The 12,553-nt window shown below is 41.6% G+C and overlaps 1 protein-coding gene across 1 annotated transcript in view; it reads left to right on the top strand.

Annotated features, from left to right (window-relative positions):
• LOC137544945 (uncharacterized) overlaps positions 1–12,553 on the top strand; it is a 648,464-nt gene that overhangs the window by 298,669 nt on the left and 337,242 nt on the right. Inside the window, exons 63-64 of the mRNA XM_068266042.1 lie at positions 2,376–2,547; positions 11,101–11,352. Coding sequence (XP_068122143.1) covers positions 2,376–2,547; positions 11,101–11,352 — 424 coding nt within the window. The remainder of the gene's footprint in view (positions 1–2,375; positions 2,548–11,100; positions 11,353–12,553) is intronic.

The raw sequence follows: 12,553 nt of genomic DNA on the forward strand, positions 1-12,553 counted from the left end.
CTGAAGGTGTATGGTGAGTTCATAGAAGATTTTATTTTTTGTCACAAGTTAGTAAAAAATGACACTTTCCGCTAACTTTTGACAAAAAATAAAATCTTCTATGAACTCGTCATACACCTAACAGAATATCTTGGGGTGTCTTTTTTCTAAAATGGGGTCACTTGTGGGGTTCCTATTCCGCCCTGGCATTTTACGGGCCCAAAACCGTGAGTAGTCTGGAAACCAAATGTCTCAAAATGACTGTTCAGGGGTATAAGCATCTGCAAATTTTGATGACAGGTGGTCTATAAGGGGGCGAATTTTGTGGAACCGGTCATAAGCAGGATGGCCTTTTAGATGACAGGTTGTATTGGGCCTGATCTGATGGATAGGAGTGCTAGGGGGGTGACAGGAGGTGATTGATGGGTGTCTCAGGGGGTGGTTAGAGGGGAAAATAGATGCAATCAATGCACTGGGGAGGTGATCGGAAAGGGGTCTGAGGGGGATCTGAGGGTTTGGCCGAGTGATCAGGAGCCCACACAGGGCAAATTAGGGCCTGATCTGATGGGTAGGTGTGCTAGGGGGTGACAGGAGGTGATTGATGGGTGTCTCAAGGTGTGATTAGAGGGGGGAATAGATGCAAGCAATGCACTGGCGAGGTGATCAGGGCTGGGGTCTGAGGGCGTTCTGAGGGTGTGGGCAGGTGATTGAGTGCCCTAGGGGCAAATAGGGGTCTAATCTGATGGGTAGCAGTGACAGTGGGTGATTGATGGGTAATTAGTGGGTGTTTAGGGTAGAGAACAGATGTAAACAATGCACTTGGGAGTGATCTGACGTCGGATCTGCGGGCAATCTATTGGTGTGGGTGGGTGATCAGATTTCCCGCAAGGGGCAGGTTAGGGGCTGATTGATGGGTGGCAGTGACAGGGGGTGATTGATGGGTGGCAGTGACAGGGGATGATTGATGGGTGATTGACAGGTGATTGACAGGTGATCAGTGGGTTATTACAGGGAAGAACAGATGTAAATAATGCACTGGCGAATTGATAAGGGGGGGTCTGAGGGCAATCTGAGCATGTAGGCGGGTGATTGGGTCCCCGCAAGGGGCAGATTAGGGTCTGATCTGATGGGTAACAGTGACAGGTGGTGATAGGGGGTGATTGATGGGTGATTGATGGGTGTTTAGGGTAGAGAATAGATGTAAACAATGCACTTGGGAGGTGATCTGACGTCGGATCTGCGGGCGATCTATTGGTGTGGGTGATCAGATTGCCCGCAAGGGGCAGGTTAGGGGCTGATTGATGGGTGGCAGTGACAGGGGGTGATTGATGGGTGGCAGTGACAGGGGATGATTGATGGGTGATTGACAGGTGATTGACAGGTGATCAGTGGGTTATTACAGGGAAGAACAGATGTAAATAATGCACTGGCGAATTGATAAGGGGGGGTCTGAGGGCAATCTGAGCATGTAGGCGGGTGATTGGGTCCCCGCAAGGGGCAGATTAGGGTCTGATCTGATGGGTAACAGTGACAGGTGGTGATAGGGGGTGATTGATGGGTGATTGATGGGTGTTTAGGGTAGAGAATAGATGTAAACAATGCACTTGGGAGGTGATCTGACGTCGGATCTGCGGGCGATCTATTGGTGTGGGTGATCAGATTGCCCGCAAGGGGCAGGTTAGGGGCTGATTGATGGGTGGCAGTGACAGGGGGTGATTGATGGGTGATTGACAGGTGATTGACAGGTGATCAGTGGGCGGTCGTTAAGTGGTTAAAGACACCGCCTTTGATGTTTTGGGTTATTAATATTTGCTACTAGTTGGTGAAAGTGATGGAACCCCAGCAAGCAATGAAATATATAATGGGAAGCTCTTTGTAAGGCCTTGGAAACCTATTTTTTGTTTTCTTCTACATGAATGAAGTACGGTAATCCCAGAGGGAACATTAGTACACACTCATGTTGCTTGTTGCTAACTAGATAATAATAATCTAGGACATTTATGATGTGTCTGACTCAAGTGGCAAGCAGTGATTCTCCCCCTTATATGGTCCATCCTGCCTTAGCAACAGAATATACATAAGCTAATTCATTACTGAACGAGAAATAGAAAGCATTCTGCAGTCACACCCTTATGAGCATGGGGGTCTGCAGGAAGGAAGCCAATGCAGGTCACTTATCTCCCTTCCAAGCCTACTGGTTATAGCCGTACTGTAGGTATTAAAAATATAAATGAAATGCATATTTTAGTTTCAAATGAAGGAGCGTTGAAATAAACAATATGATAACTGGTTCCTACAATTGTCTCTTACTTTTGTGTTTTACAAAACAAAAGTTTGTGTCCTTCTCTCAAAAATGTGTATGCCCTATTTGAGTTCTTTGTATGTTTACCTTATAGGAATATCTGTCTATCTCTGGATGGAGGAACCACGGCTGACAAGCTGCTGAGGCTGTGGAGGCATGAGTGTGATTGGGTATATGGTCACCGGATGTCCAGCTCAGTGGATCATAGTCGATATGTACAGGAACTCACCATAGCAGTGCAAAAAGTGTTCATGAATGAAGCAGAGGTAAAGTGGATATTTCTGACTTCGGTCAACAAAGTTATCAGAATTACAGGACCTGTACAGTAGTCTATGGCAAATCAATGTAATCATTTTTATACATTTTATGATCTAACATACATGTGAAATGTAATTTTGCACTTGTTTTCTTGTTAAAGTAAAAGCCAAGACAGTGGGCTCGATTCACAAAGCGGTGCTAACCCAGTTAGAGACTTTAGGCATGATAACCATTGCACCACGCTTGTGAAAAGCCAGTTTAAGCGTGATAAGTTTAGGCATGATAAGTTTAGGTGTGATAAGTTTAGGCATGATAAGTTTAGATAAGTTTAGATCACTTTCAAAGTCCCGCACGCAAAACAGCGCCATTAAACTTTATGCGATGTGCACCAGACTTTGCTAGCGCAAAACTTTGCTGTGCACTGCGGTGCTAACCCAGTTGGCGCTTAAACTTATCACACCTAAACTTATCACGCCTAAACTTATCACACCTTAATTTATCACACCTAAACTTATCACACCTAAACTTATCATGCCTAAACTGAGTTTAGGCATGATAAAGGGCTTTTCACCAGTGTGCTAACTGTTAGCACCGCTTTGTAAATCAGGCCCAATACATTCACTTTTTATTGCTGAATAGAGTGGAAATGGAATAAAGCCAGTTTTAGGTTATGTTTCTGCCTTTGTCTCTGATGGGGACAGTCCTCCTAACTTCAGCCCCACAGCACGTTGCAGCAAATCTTACTGTACAGACATTTTAAAGAATCTTACTGTACAGACATTTTAAAGAATAACTCCAAGATACACAAAGGGAGCAGAAATCCTACATTTGACATTTGTTATTGGAACCCTTGTCCTCATTCTTCATGAGAACAATCTCCAACTCTGATTTGAATCTCAAAAGTCCAGTTGCAAAGGTAATGCTAACCATTTACACTAATCAACATGATTGCTTTTAGAATTTGTTTTGTTCAGAATTGGATTTAGTTGGAAAACAAATCCGGAATTCAAAAACAGTACTTCATTCAGTCACTACGGTTTTCACTAAAACTACATACGTGAAATACGCCAGCAAATACATAGCAAAATGATTTGCTTTTTTCTTAAATAAAATACTGATAACAGTTGAGTACCAAGTGCTGTCTTCTGCAGTCACCTTAGCTGCATCTATTTATGGCCAATCGCTAAGCAATCTAAATGAATCATCAGTCTAAACAATTTATTAGACAGTTTAAAGCAACAGAACAAATGTGACATAAAGTAATCAGTTTGAGATGCAAATAATAATTTATTGATTCCCTGTGTCATAAAGTTAAGATTGAATCTGTAGGCACTGATGAAAGTCTGGTGATTTATAATTTTTTAATGGCAATTTGATGTGCTTATTTGAATCAGTCATTCATTCAGATCATTCTGATTATATGTAACGATTGTGGAACTTTCTCCGTGATCAGCGCACAACGCGTGCGCTGATACAGCGGAAATCCTCCACAAGCGTATAATTGCAGGAACCCAGCAAAAGGTGCTACGCACCCGTAGAGGAAAATTCCTGTCGGCAGATGGCGCTGAGGAGTGCAGAGGAACCAATCCTCTGTACCTCCACAAATGCCAGACAGGAATTGTACGAAGCGCAGAACGCAATCGCAAGGGAAGCGATTGTGAATGAGAACGAGCAAAGGGACAGTTTGTATGTGTGTGCGTCAATCTAGTCGCCACCCCGCGACAGCGCACACACAACAGCAGATACGAAACAGAAACGCAACCGCAAGAAAGGCGATTGCCAAAAGTGACACAAGGCAGATCAGAACAGAATATGAGGATAGCAAAGGCACAGCAAATCATACAATGAGGAGATACGGAAAACAACAAACGCTAACTGAACGAGAACACCGCACTCATTCGCAACAGTGCACGCGTTCATGCGCGGTCTCCACGTGATAAGCACAATAGAGACAAGCACACCTAACTAACCATCGACAGACAAACATGTAACAGAGGACGCGAGCGCTTGCTTAACGGTTACCTCACCGAGCCTCCAGCAAGCGTTCGTAGCAGACAAGACAGACACACGAAAACAGGGACAAGCGAGAGATAAGATCCACAGCACTAGTGAAAGTGGCTAGCGTGATCCAGGAAGACAGAACAGAAGGATCCACAGTACTAGCGCAGGATGCTAGTTCGATCCAGGTACAGAGTAGCAAAACAGAAGGATCCACAGCACTAGCGCTAGGCGAGTGCGATCCAGGCAGACAGAGTAGCAGAACAGAAGGATCCACAGCACTAGTGAAAGTGGCTAGCGCGATCCAGGTACAGAGTAGCAGAACAGAAGGATCCACAGCACTAGCGGAAAGTGGCTAGCGCGATCCAAGGAGACAGAACAGAAGCATCCACAGCGCTAGCGCAAGATGCTAGTGCGATCCAAGTGAGACAGATCAGAAGAGATAGCTGGTAGCAACCGCTGCACCAGCTATACTCCAAGAACAGAGATTAGAACCATTTCCTGTCGACCACCGCTGGGACAGGACAATCGCAACAGAACAAACAAACAGATTAGCAATCCTAACTGCATTAAGGAAACCTGCCTAGTGCAGTTTTCCAGGAATTACTCTAAGCTGATCTTCAAACAGAGAGTAAGGCTGACACTCCTCCAGGAGTGTTTCACATAGTACTTATAGTACACGCCTCCAATGAATGTGGCCAGGCAATTTGCATGACAACGTATGCAAATTCCTCAGCAAACACAAGCTGCAAAACTGACAGAAGCTCTCCTTTCCAGAGTCCTGCAGCATGCAAACCTAAACAATGGTCAAAAAGCTGCCTGCCTGCACAGGCAGCTGAGCAGATCATTACATTATATTGATCATTATACTGTGAGCCTACTTATAGGAGAGACCACTGTGAATGTGTTGGGGCACTTTATAGCTCAGTCAGCATGTTGTGATCTATCTGTTTTGGCAGGTTAGACATTTCACATATGCCGTGCTGCAGGTGAGCATTTAGCGGTTTGCCTGGAGTTTCATCTTAAACAATCTGTTGTTTAAAAATAGATTCCAGTATTCCCATTTCTTTTACTGAACAGATACAAGCACTTAACTCCGCATTGTACAATGGCAGGCTTCAATTTCAGATGGCAAATGTTATAGACAGTTAATGTCAGCAGCAACGTTAGAATCTCTGTGGATTATGAGTACAAATATTCTGGGTCAGAAGCCTTTTCAGACTAAAGAAGCTTAGTGCCAGAAATAACAAGAACACTTTCACAATTTTATTATCACACACAGTTTGGGATAACAGTACCCTGCCTCCGTTTAATTTTGGACTTTGGCAAGAGATGGTATGTAACACAATAATGTGTGACATTTTAGTGAGTGATTGTGCTTTATATATTGGTTTGAGCCAAAGAGAATTTCTGTGTCATAACACCCACAGACAAGACACAGTCAGAGTGCACTAAACTGAAACTTAAGCACTGAATGTCATTGCTGATTTTATACAGTTGTTAAAGGATAAGTGTAATTATGGAATACATTTATTAAGTTGTCCTCAAATCACTCTTTAGTCAGTAATACATTTTTAATGCTTTACTGATTTTGTTTCCTTGAAGAGTCCTGGAAAGCCTTTGACTTGTTATTGCTTATGTTTAGTTCTCCTCAGCAACCTGTATACTGTGTAGGCCCTACTCTACCTAATATCTTAATATCTCTACATTCCTGTAGGAAAGGTTTATGCACATGATTTACAGATCAGGTCTGACCATTGTTCTTCCTGCTTCCTGTCCACAGACAGAAAAAGGAAGTAAAATGCAGAAAGCTACTGTTAGACCTGACTACAGGCTACAGATATATGAGTTCAGCTTGAAAATGATACATACATACTTCTGCTTCAAATGGCAGTACAGTTCTATTGGGCCCTGGTCTCCTTCATTCTTATCCATTGCTACTTACCTCCAGTTGCGTATGTGAAATAGTTATATGGCATCTTTGCTAACTTCATGAAGCCTTCTCTTTCTGTGTCTTCCAACTGGTCTCCATCCATCCATATTCCTTATAATTATTATTTATGGAATTATTTGCTCACTGGAGTCAGTCCATCTCCTTGCTTTAATCCATGTGTAATTTAAGGGGTCTGTTAGCTGATTCTCTTAAAGAGGAACTCCAGTGAAAATAATGTAGTAAAAAAGTGCTTCATTTTTTACCATAATTATGTATAAATGATTTAGTCAGTGTTTGCTCATTGTAAAATCTTTCCTCTCCCCGATTTACATTCTGACATTTATTACATGGTGACATTTTTACTGTGGGCAGGTTATGTAGCTGCTCCTAGCTGTTTTGGCTGTTAGAGACAGCTGTAAACAGCTAATTCCTGTCTGTGAACCTTGTTACATTGTAACAAACTGCCAAAAGTACCACGGTACTCAGAGCTTCTTGTGGGATGGGTTTCAGCACAAAATCAGTCATACAGCGCCCCCTGATGGTCTGTTTGTGAAAAGCATTATATTTCTCATGTAAAAGGGGGTATCAGCTACTGATTGAGATAAAGTTCAATTCTAGGTTGGAGTTTCTCTTTAATTCTTTAAAGGGATTCCGAGCAGTGCAGAAACTATGGAAAGATGCATACCATTTTGAAGCTCTCTTTCTAGAGGAGAAAGAGAGCTTCAAAATGGTATGCATCTTTCCATTAAAGAGGTTCCAACAATATATAAACCGCCGACCTACGCCTTTTAGTTTTCGCTATTTTCACGATCGAAATCGTGGCAAACTCGATTTCGATCATGAAAATTTCAAAAACTAAAAGGCGCAGGGGGCGGCGGTTTATATATCATTGGAAAGAGGAGAAAGAGAGCTTCAAAATAGTATGCATCTTTCCATAGTTGCTTGTATTACACAAGACGACTTTTCCCCAAAGTCGGCAGCTCCATTCAGCTGCCGAATTTGGGGAAAAGTCGTCCTGTGTAATACAAGTAACTATGGAAAGATGCATACCATTTTGAAGCTCTCTTTCTCCTCTTTCCAATGACACATAAACCGCTGCCCTACACCTTTTAGTTTTCGATATTTTTGCGATCGAAATCGTGGTGGCCTCGATTGCGATCGCAAAAATAGCGAAAATTAAAAGGCGTAGGGTGGCGGTTTATATATCATTGGAAAGAGGAGAAAGAGAGCTTCAAAATGGTATGCATCTTTCCATAGTTTCTGCACAGTCCCTTTAACACACATGCCTATGTATCTTCCATTTTTGTTTTCCAAGAAGTGCGTACATTTTTTGAGGTATGTCAAAGTCTTTTAAAACTTAATAGAACTTCTGCCTCCTAATGAAGTCATATCCCTGATGTAAATCTTGAAAATTAGGTGACAATGGCCCTTATTAAATTCACTATTTCCCCTAAGCTTTCCCCTAGGTGATATTCTCAAACCTTATCAATAAAATGCTTTTTAAGTCACCAGCAAGCAAAAAAATACTCTAAATAATTTTATATTTTTTTTAATAAATACTTTTTGGTACTTTTTAAAATACGGAGTGCTGAAAAGTAGTTTTAAGCAGAAGATGGAAAAAATATCTTCTAGGAAAATAGGTAAATTAAATAAGGGTCCATGTCATATTTCCATGCTTTTCTAAGAATCAGACAGTGAAAAGCTGATCCAAAAGGTAGAATGTATCATTTATCTCTACAAAATGGACTGTCGCCAAGGAGTATGCTTCAGCCAATGTAAGGGTTTTCTCTGGGGTGGGGTGGGGAGGGGGTAGCGTTGGTGGAGAGGGAAGAGGCATTTCCACCAACAAGATTATTGATAACAAACGTACCCTTTCAGAGGTTTTGGACTAGTTCATCTCCTTATGGAAAATTCTCAGGGTTTTCTTTATTTTCTTTTTTTTTTAAACAATTTTTATTGAATCATAAAACATCCATATACAAATGGTCCCAGCAGATGGGGACTCATCAGCGTAGTGAAACAAATTATAACGGATATACAGGACAAAGCTTGAGTAACAATTATACAGCAGCATTTTAAACAAGCACCGTCTGTTCAGTAGTCAAGTTACAAGTTACAAGTTACACGGTTCAACCCCCCTGCTTAGAGAGATAGAAAGGCCTTAAGAAGGTTAAGTATTAGTGATTAGTGATTGACCCACCCCAGGCAACAGGAGACCTTCTGCGTAGTATCGCTATTGTTGAAGACCAAGGGTTAAATAATAAATAGGGGCGGGTAAACTAGTTAGATACAAAGACTTTCATGATCAGTCACCTAGGACATGGGGAGTAGAATTAAGAGCTTGTTTGTAGTCATCACTATCCTTAAAATCTATCCATAGAGCCCATGTTTTATAAAACTTATCTCCCTTGTGTGCTTTCAGCGCTATCAATTCCTCCATGTCATAGATGTGATTAATCTTTTCGAACCAGACTTTAAGTGTTGGAGTGGTGTTTTTTTTCCATAATATTAGAATGCATGCCTTGGCAGCATTTATCATTTGGCAGGACAGAGAGGATTTGTAGTGATGTAGGGTGTCTTGGCATGAGTGAAGCAGGTATTGATCTGGGGAAAGCGGCTCATCTACTGTGGTAATCTTTTTAATGTACTTACATACCATTGCCCAGAACCCCCTGATCCCATCACAAGACCACCAAATGTGGAGTAGGTCTCCCTCCGCGGAGTTACATCTCCAGCAGACATTAGGGATGGTGCTGATCATTTTGTGTAATGTCACAGGGGTTCTGTACCATTCAGAAAGCAATTTGAAGTTACATTCTTGCGTAGTTGAGTTCGGGGAGCTTTTGAATGCGAGAGTGCAAATTTTAGACCATTCATCGTCAGAGTATTGTTTGCTTAGGATCTTCTCCCAGTTTTCTTTAAATAGGAATTTGGGTTTCTGTGTCTTTTCTAAGATGTATTTATAAAGACGAGATAGCAGGTGTCTTTGGGGGGTTGATTGCTTACAAAGAGTTTCAAAGAAAGTGAGTGGTCGAGATAAGGCTCCAATATTACCTATTTGTTGTGTGTAGCTTCTGATTTGCAGGTATGCCCAGAATGGTATATCCCCCGTAGCCTTTGCGGCCAGCTCAGTATAAGGGGGGAGGGTCCCATCAGCCACTAGGTCTCCCATTAGTAAGTTAGGGAAGAGCGAGAGCGAGGATAGGAATTTTGGATAATGGCCAGGTGGGAAATCAGGGTTGTAGCGTAGAGAGGTTAACGGGCCTGGAATTGAAGAGATTGAGGTATCTCCACACAAATTTTTGAAATTCTTTAAGGTGGTTCCTATCAGGGGGTGGGCGTTGACTTCTGAGATCATGTCCGTAGCTGCCTTTAGTGAAGGACACCACGGTAGCCATAGTATAGGTCTGGGGAAGATTTCCTTTTCAAGCCTCACCCAATCTTTAGCTTCTAAATTACAATGCCAGTCTGCGACTCTACAAAGTAAGGTAGCCTGGTAGTATGACCATAGTTCTGGGAGGCCCAGTCCTCCTCTTTCTCTCGGGAAACACAGTTTCGACTTTTTTAGCCTGGATGGTTTAGCTCCCCAGGTATATTTTGTGATCAATGATTGCAGTGTTTTAATCCATTTCTTATTGATATGGATTGGAAGGGCTTGGAATAGATAGAGAATTTAGGGAAGAGTTGTCATTTTGACACTAGCTATTCTCCCAAACCATGAAAGGGGTTTACCACTCCATTTCCCCAGGTCTCGTCTAATTGCCTCCATGAGGGGGATGTAGTTTTCTCTAAATAAGTCAGGTAATTTCCTAGTGATCTGAATGCCTAGATATGTGAATTTGTGGGGTTCCCATTTAAATGGAAAATTCTGTTGGCATTGATTAGCTATTGGGTCTGGTAGGGAGATATTCAGGGCGGCGGATTTGCTGTAGTTTATTTTCAGATAGGACAGTTTGCCAAAGTTATCAAAAGCCTGTAGTAAGTTGGGAAACGTTATTAATGGTTCAGTAATGAAGAAGATTAAATCATCTGCATAGGCTGCTATTTTGTATTCTTTAGATTTGATCTGCACGCCATGAATATCTGGATTGGACCGTATTTCTGTTAAAAAGGGTTCCAGTGACAGGGCAAAGATAAGTGGTGACAGCGGGCACCCCTGCCTAGTCCCATTGCCTAAGAGAAAGCTATCAGATAACGTGTAATTTACTTTTATCCTGGCGGAAGGGGTTTTCTTTATTTTCAAAAGCATTTACTTGAATGGTGCTTGCTCAGTCCAAATGCCAGGGAGGCTAGCCGGCATCTTTGTATTGATTTTTTTCCTGAGAGTATTTTGTAAAGAATAAAGAACAAACAGAGAATCCCCTATGAGAAGAAGAACTAGTCCAAACCAGTCCCATCTGTCAGATTTTTACTGCCTATTGCAATCATCAGCAATATAGGAGAAAATTAATTTATAGTGCATTTTACTCCAGGGGAAATTTACTTCTTACAAGTATGTATTTAAAATGTTTCAATTTTTTACGATAGTGGTCTTTTAATTGTGTTGACTAGAGATCCACTGAAAGTAATATTTATTCTAAATTATGTAATGAATTTGGTAAAGTGTTCCATGCCCTGCAATATATTACAGGTTCAGGCTATTGTGGACTCTAAGCAACCCCTGTTTAGTAACATTGTAGAGGATGATGGTGGGTTAATCTCTACTATAGCCAAGCAGCAGGATGTGAATTTGTACAGGAAAAACGAGAAGGCCGGAAGCAGCACTCACATCCTAGATGGGTACCAAGAAACGTTTGATTCAGTCCATGTGAAGCAGCTGCTAACAGAAGCACTGAGAGAATACAACAAAGTGAATCCCAGAATGAGCATCACATTTTATCAGGTCAGTTGCTGTGACTTGTTCGCCTGTCATTCATCGCCTGCCGCCTAATGCATTATTGAAGGGATCATTGTGTGCCTGCTGAAAAGAATAGCTAACTCAAGCAGCAGACATATTGATCTGTTTCCCTCACTGAAATCCTCTATTGAATGAATTAACTTGTTGAAAATGTAGTTTCATTTGAAGACAGATGCTGTTCTCTATGATTCTATTTATCTAAGAATCAATTAAGTGGAACGGCAACATGTTGTCATGCATAGTTTTTTTGTTTACTTTAGCCTTATGTGCCTTATGTGTTTTTGGGAATAAGTGTTTTCCTGTTGGGTTGGATTTGTAGCCTAACCCAGCATCCCTCAAGGGTCTGATTCTTCAGCGTGCTTTTTGCATTCCCGCTATTGACTTCCTGAGAAAGACAATGGAACATGCACACTGTACTAATAAATATAATGAGTGTACAGCCACTGTTCTGCTTCTGTTGCTGCAGTCAATCATTTGTGAAGGAGAAATAAGAATGTTATTGTGCAGGTAAATGTTTCTCAGAAACTGTATGTGGCATTTTTTTCGTAAGAAGTTGAAATGGAAAAGCAAGCTTATTCTGAGATACTAGAAATGAATGCATTTTATTAAAGCACACCTGCTCTGAGAGACTTGAAGGCTGGCATATTTATTTCTTGATAAATTAGCAATGCATAATAGTGTAAATAAGAACAACAAAGCTGATTTATCAAATCATATACACCTACTATATTATTATTATTTAGTATTTATATAGCGCCTACATCTTCCGCAGTGTTGTACAGAGTATATTGTCTTGTCACTAACTGTATCATGGAGGAGTTCACAGTCTAGTCTACATATGTATCATGTAGTGTATGTATCGTAGTCTAGGGTCAATTTGTATGGGGAGCCAATTAACCTATCTGTAGGTTTTTATGATGTGGGAGGAACCAGAGTGCCCAGAGGAAACCCATGCAGACACGGGGAGAACATACAAACTCCTCGCAAATGTTGACCTTGCTGGGATTCGAACAAGGGACCCAGTGCTGCAAGGCAAGAGGGCTAACCACTTTGCCACCGTGCTGCTTTGAAATATATACATACAGTCTATGCTAGTGACTAGGTGACTAGACTGTATGGTATAACTAATCCTGAAGAAGGGCAGATTTGGAGAAAATGTAAGGTGCCCTTCACTGATCCAATCTTG

This window comes from Hyperolius riggenbachi, chromosome 2 (assembly GCF_040937935.1).
Source record: "Hyperolius riggenbachi isolate aHypRig1 chromosome 2, aHypRig1.pri, whole genome shotgun sequence".
Lineage (NCBI taxonomy): Eukaryota > Metazoa > Chordata > Amphibia > Anura > Hyperoliidae > Hyperolius > Hyperolius riggenbachi.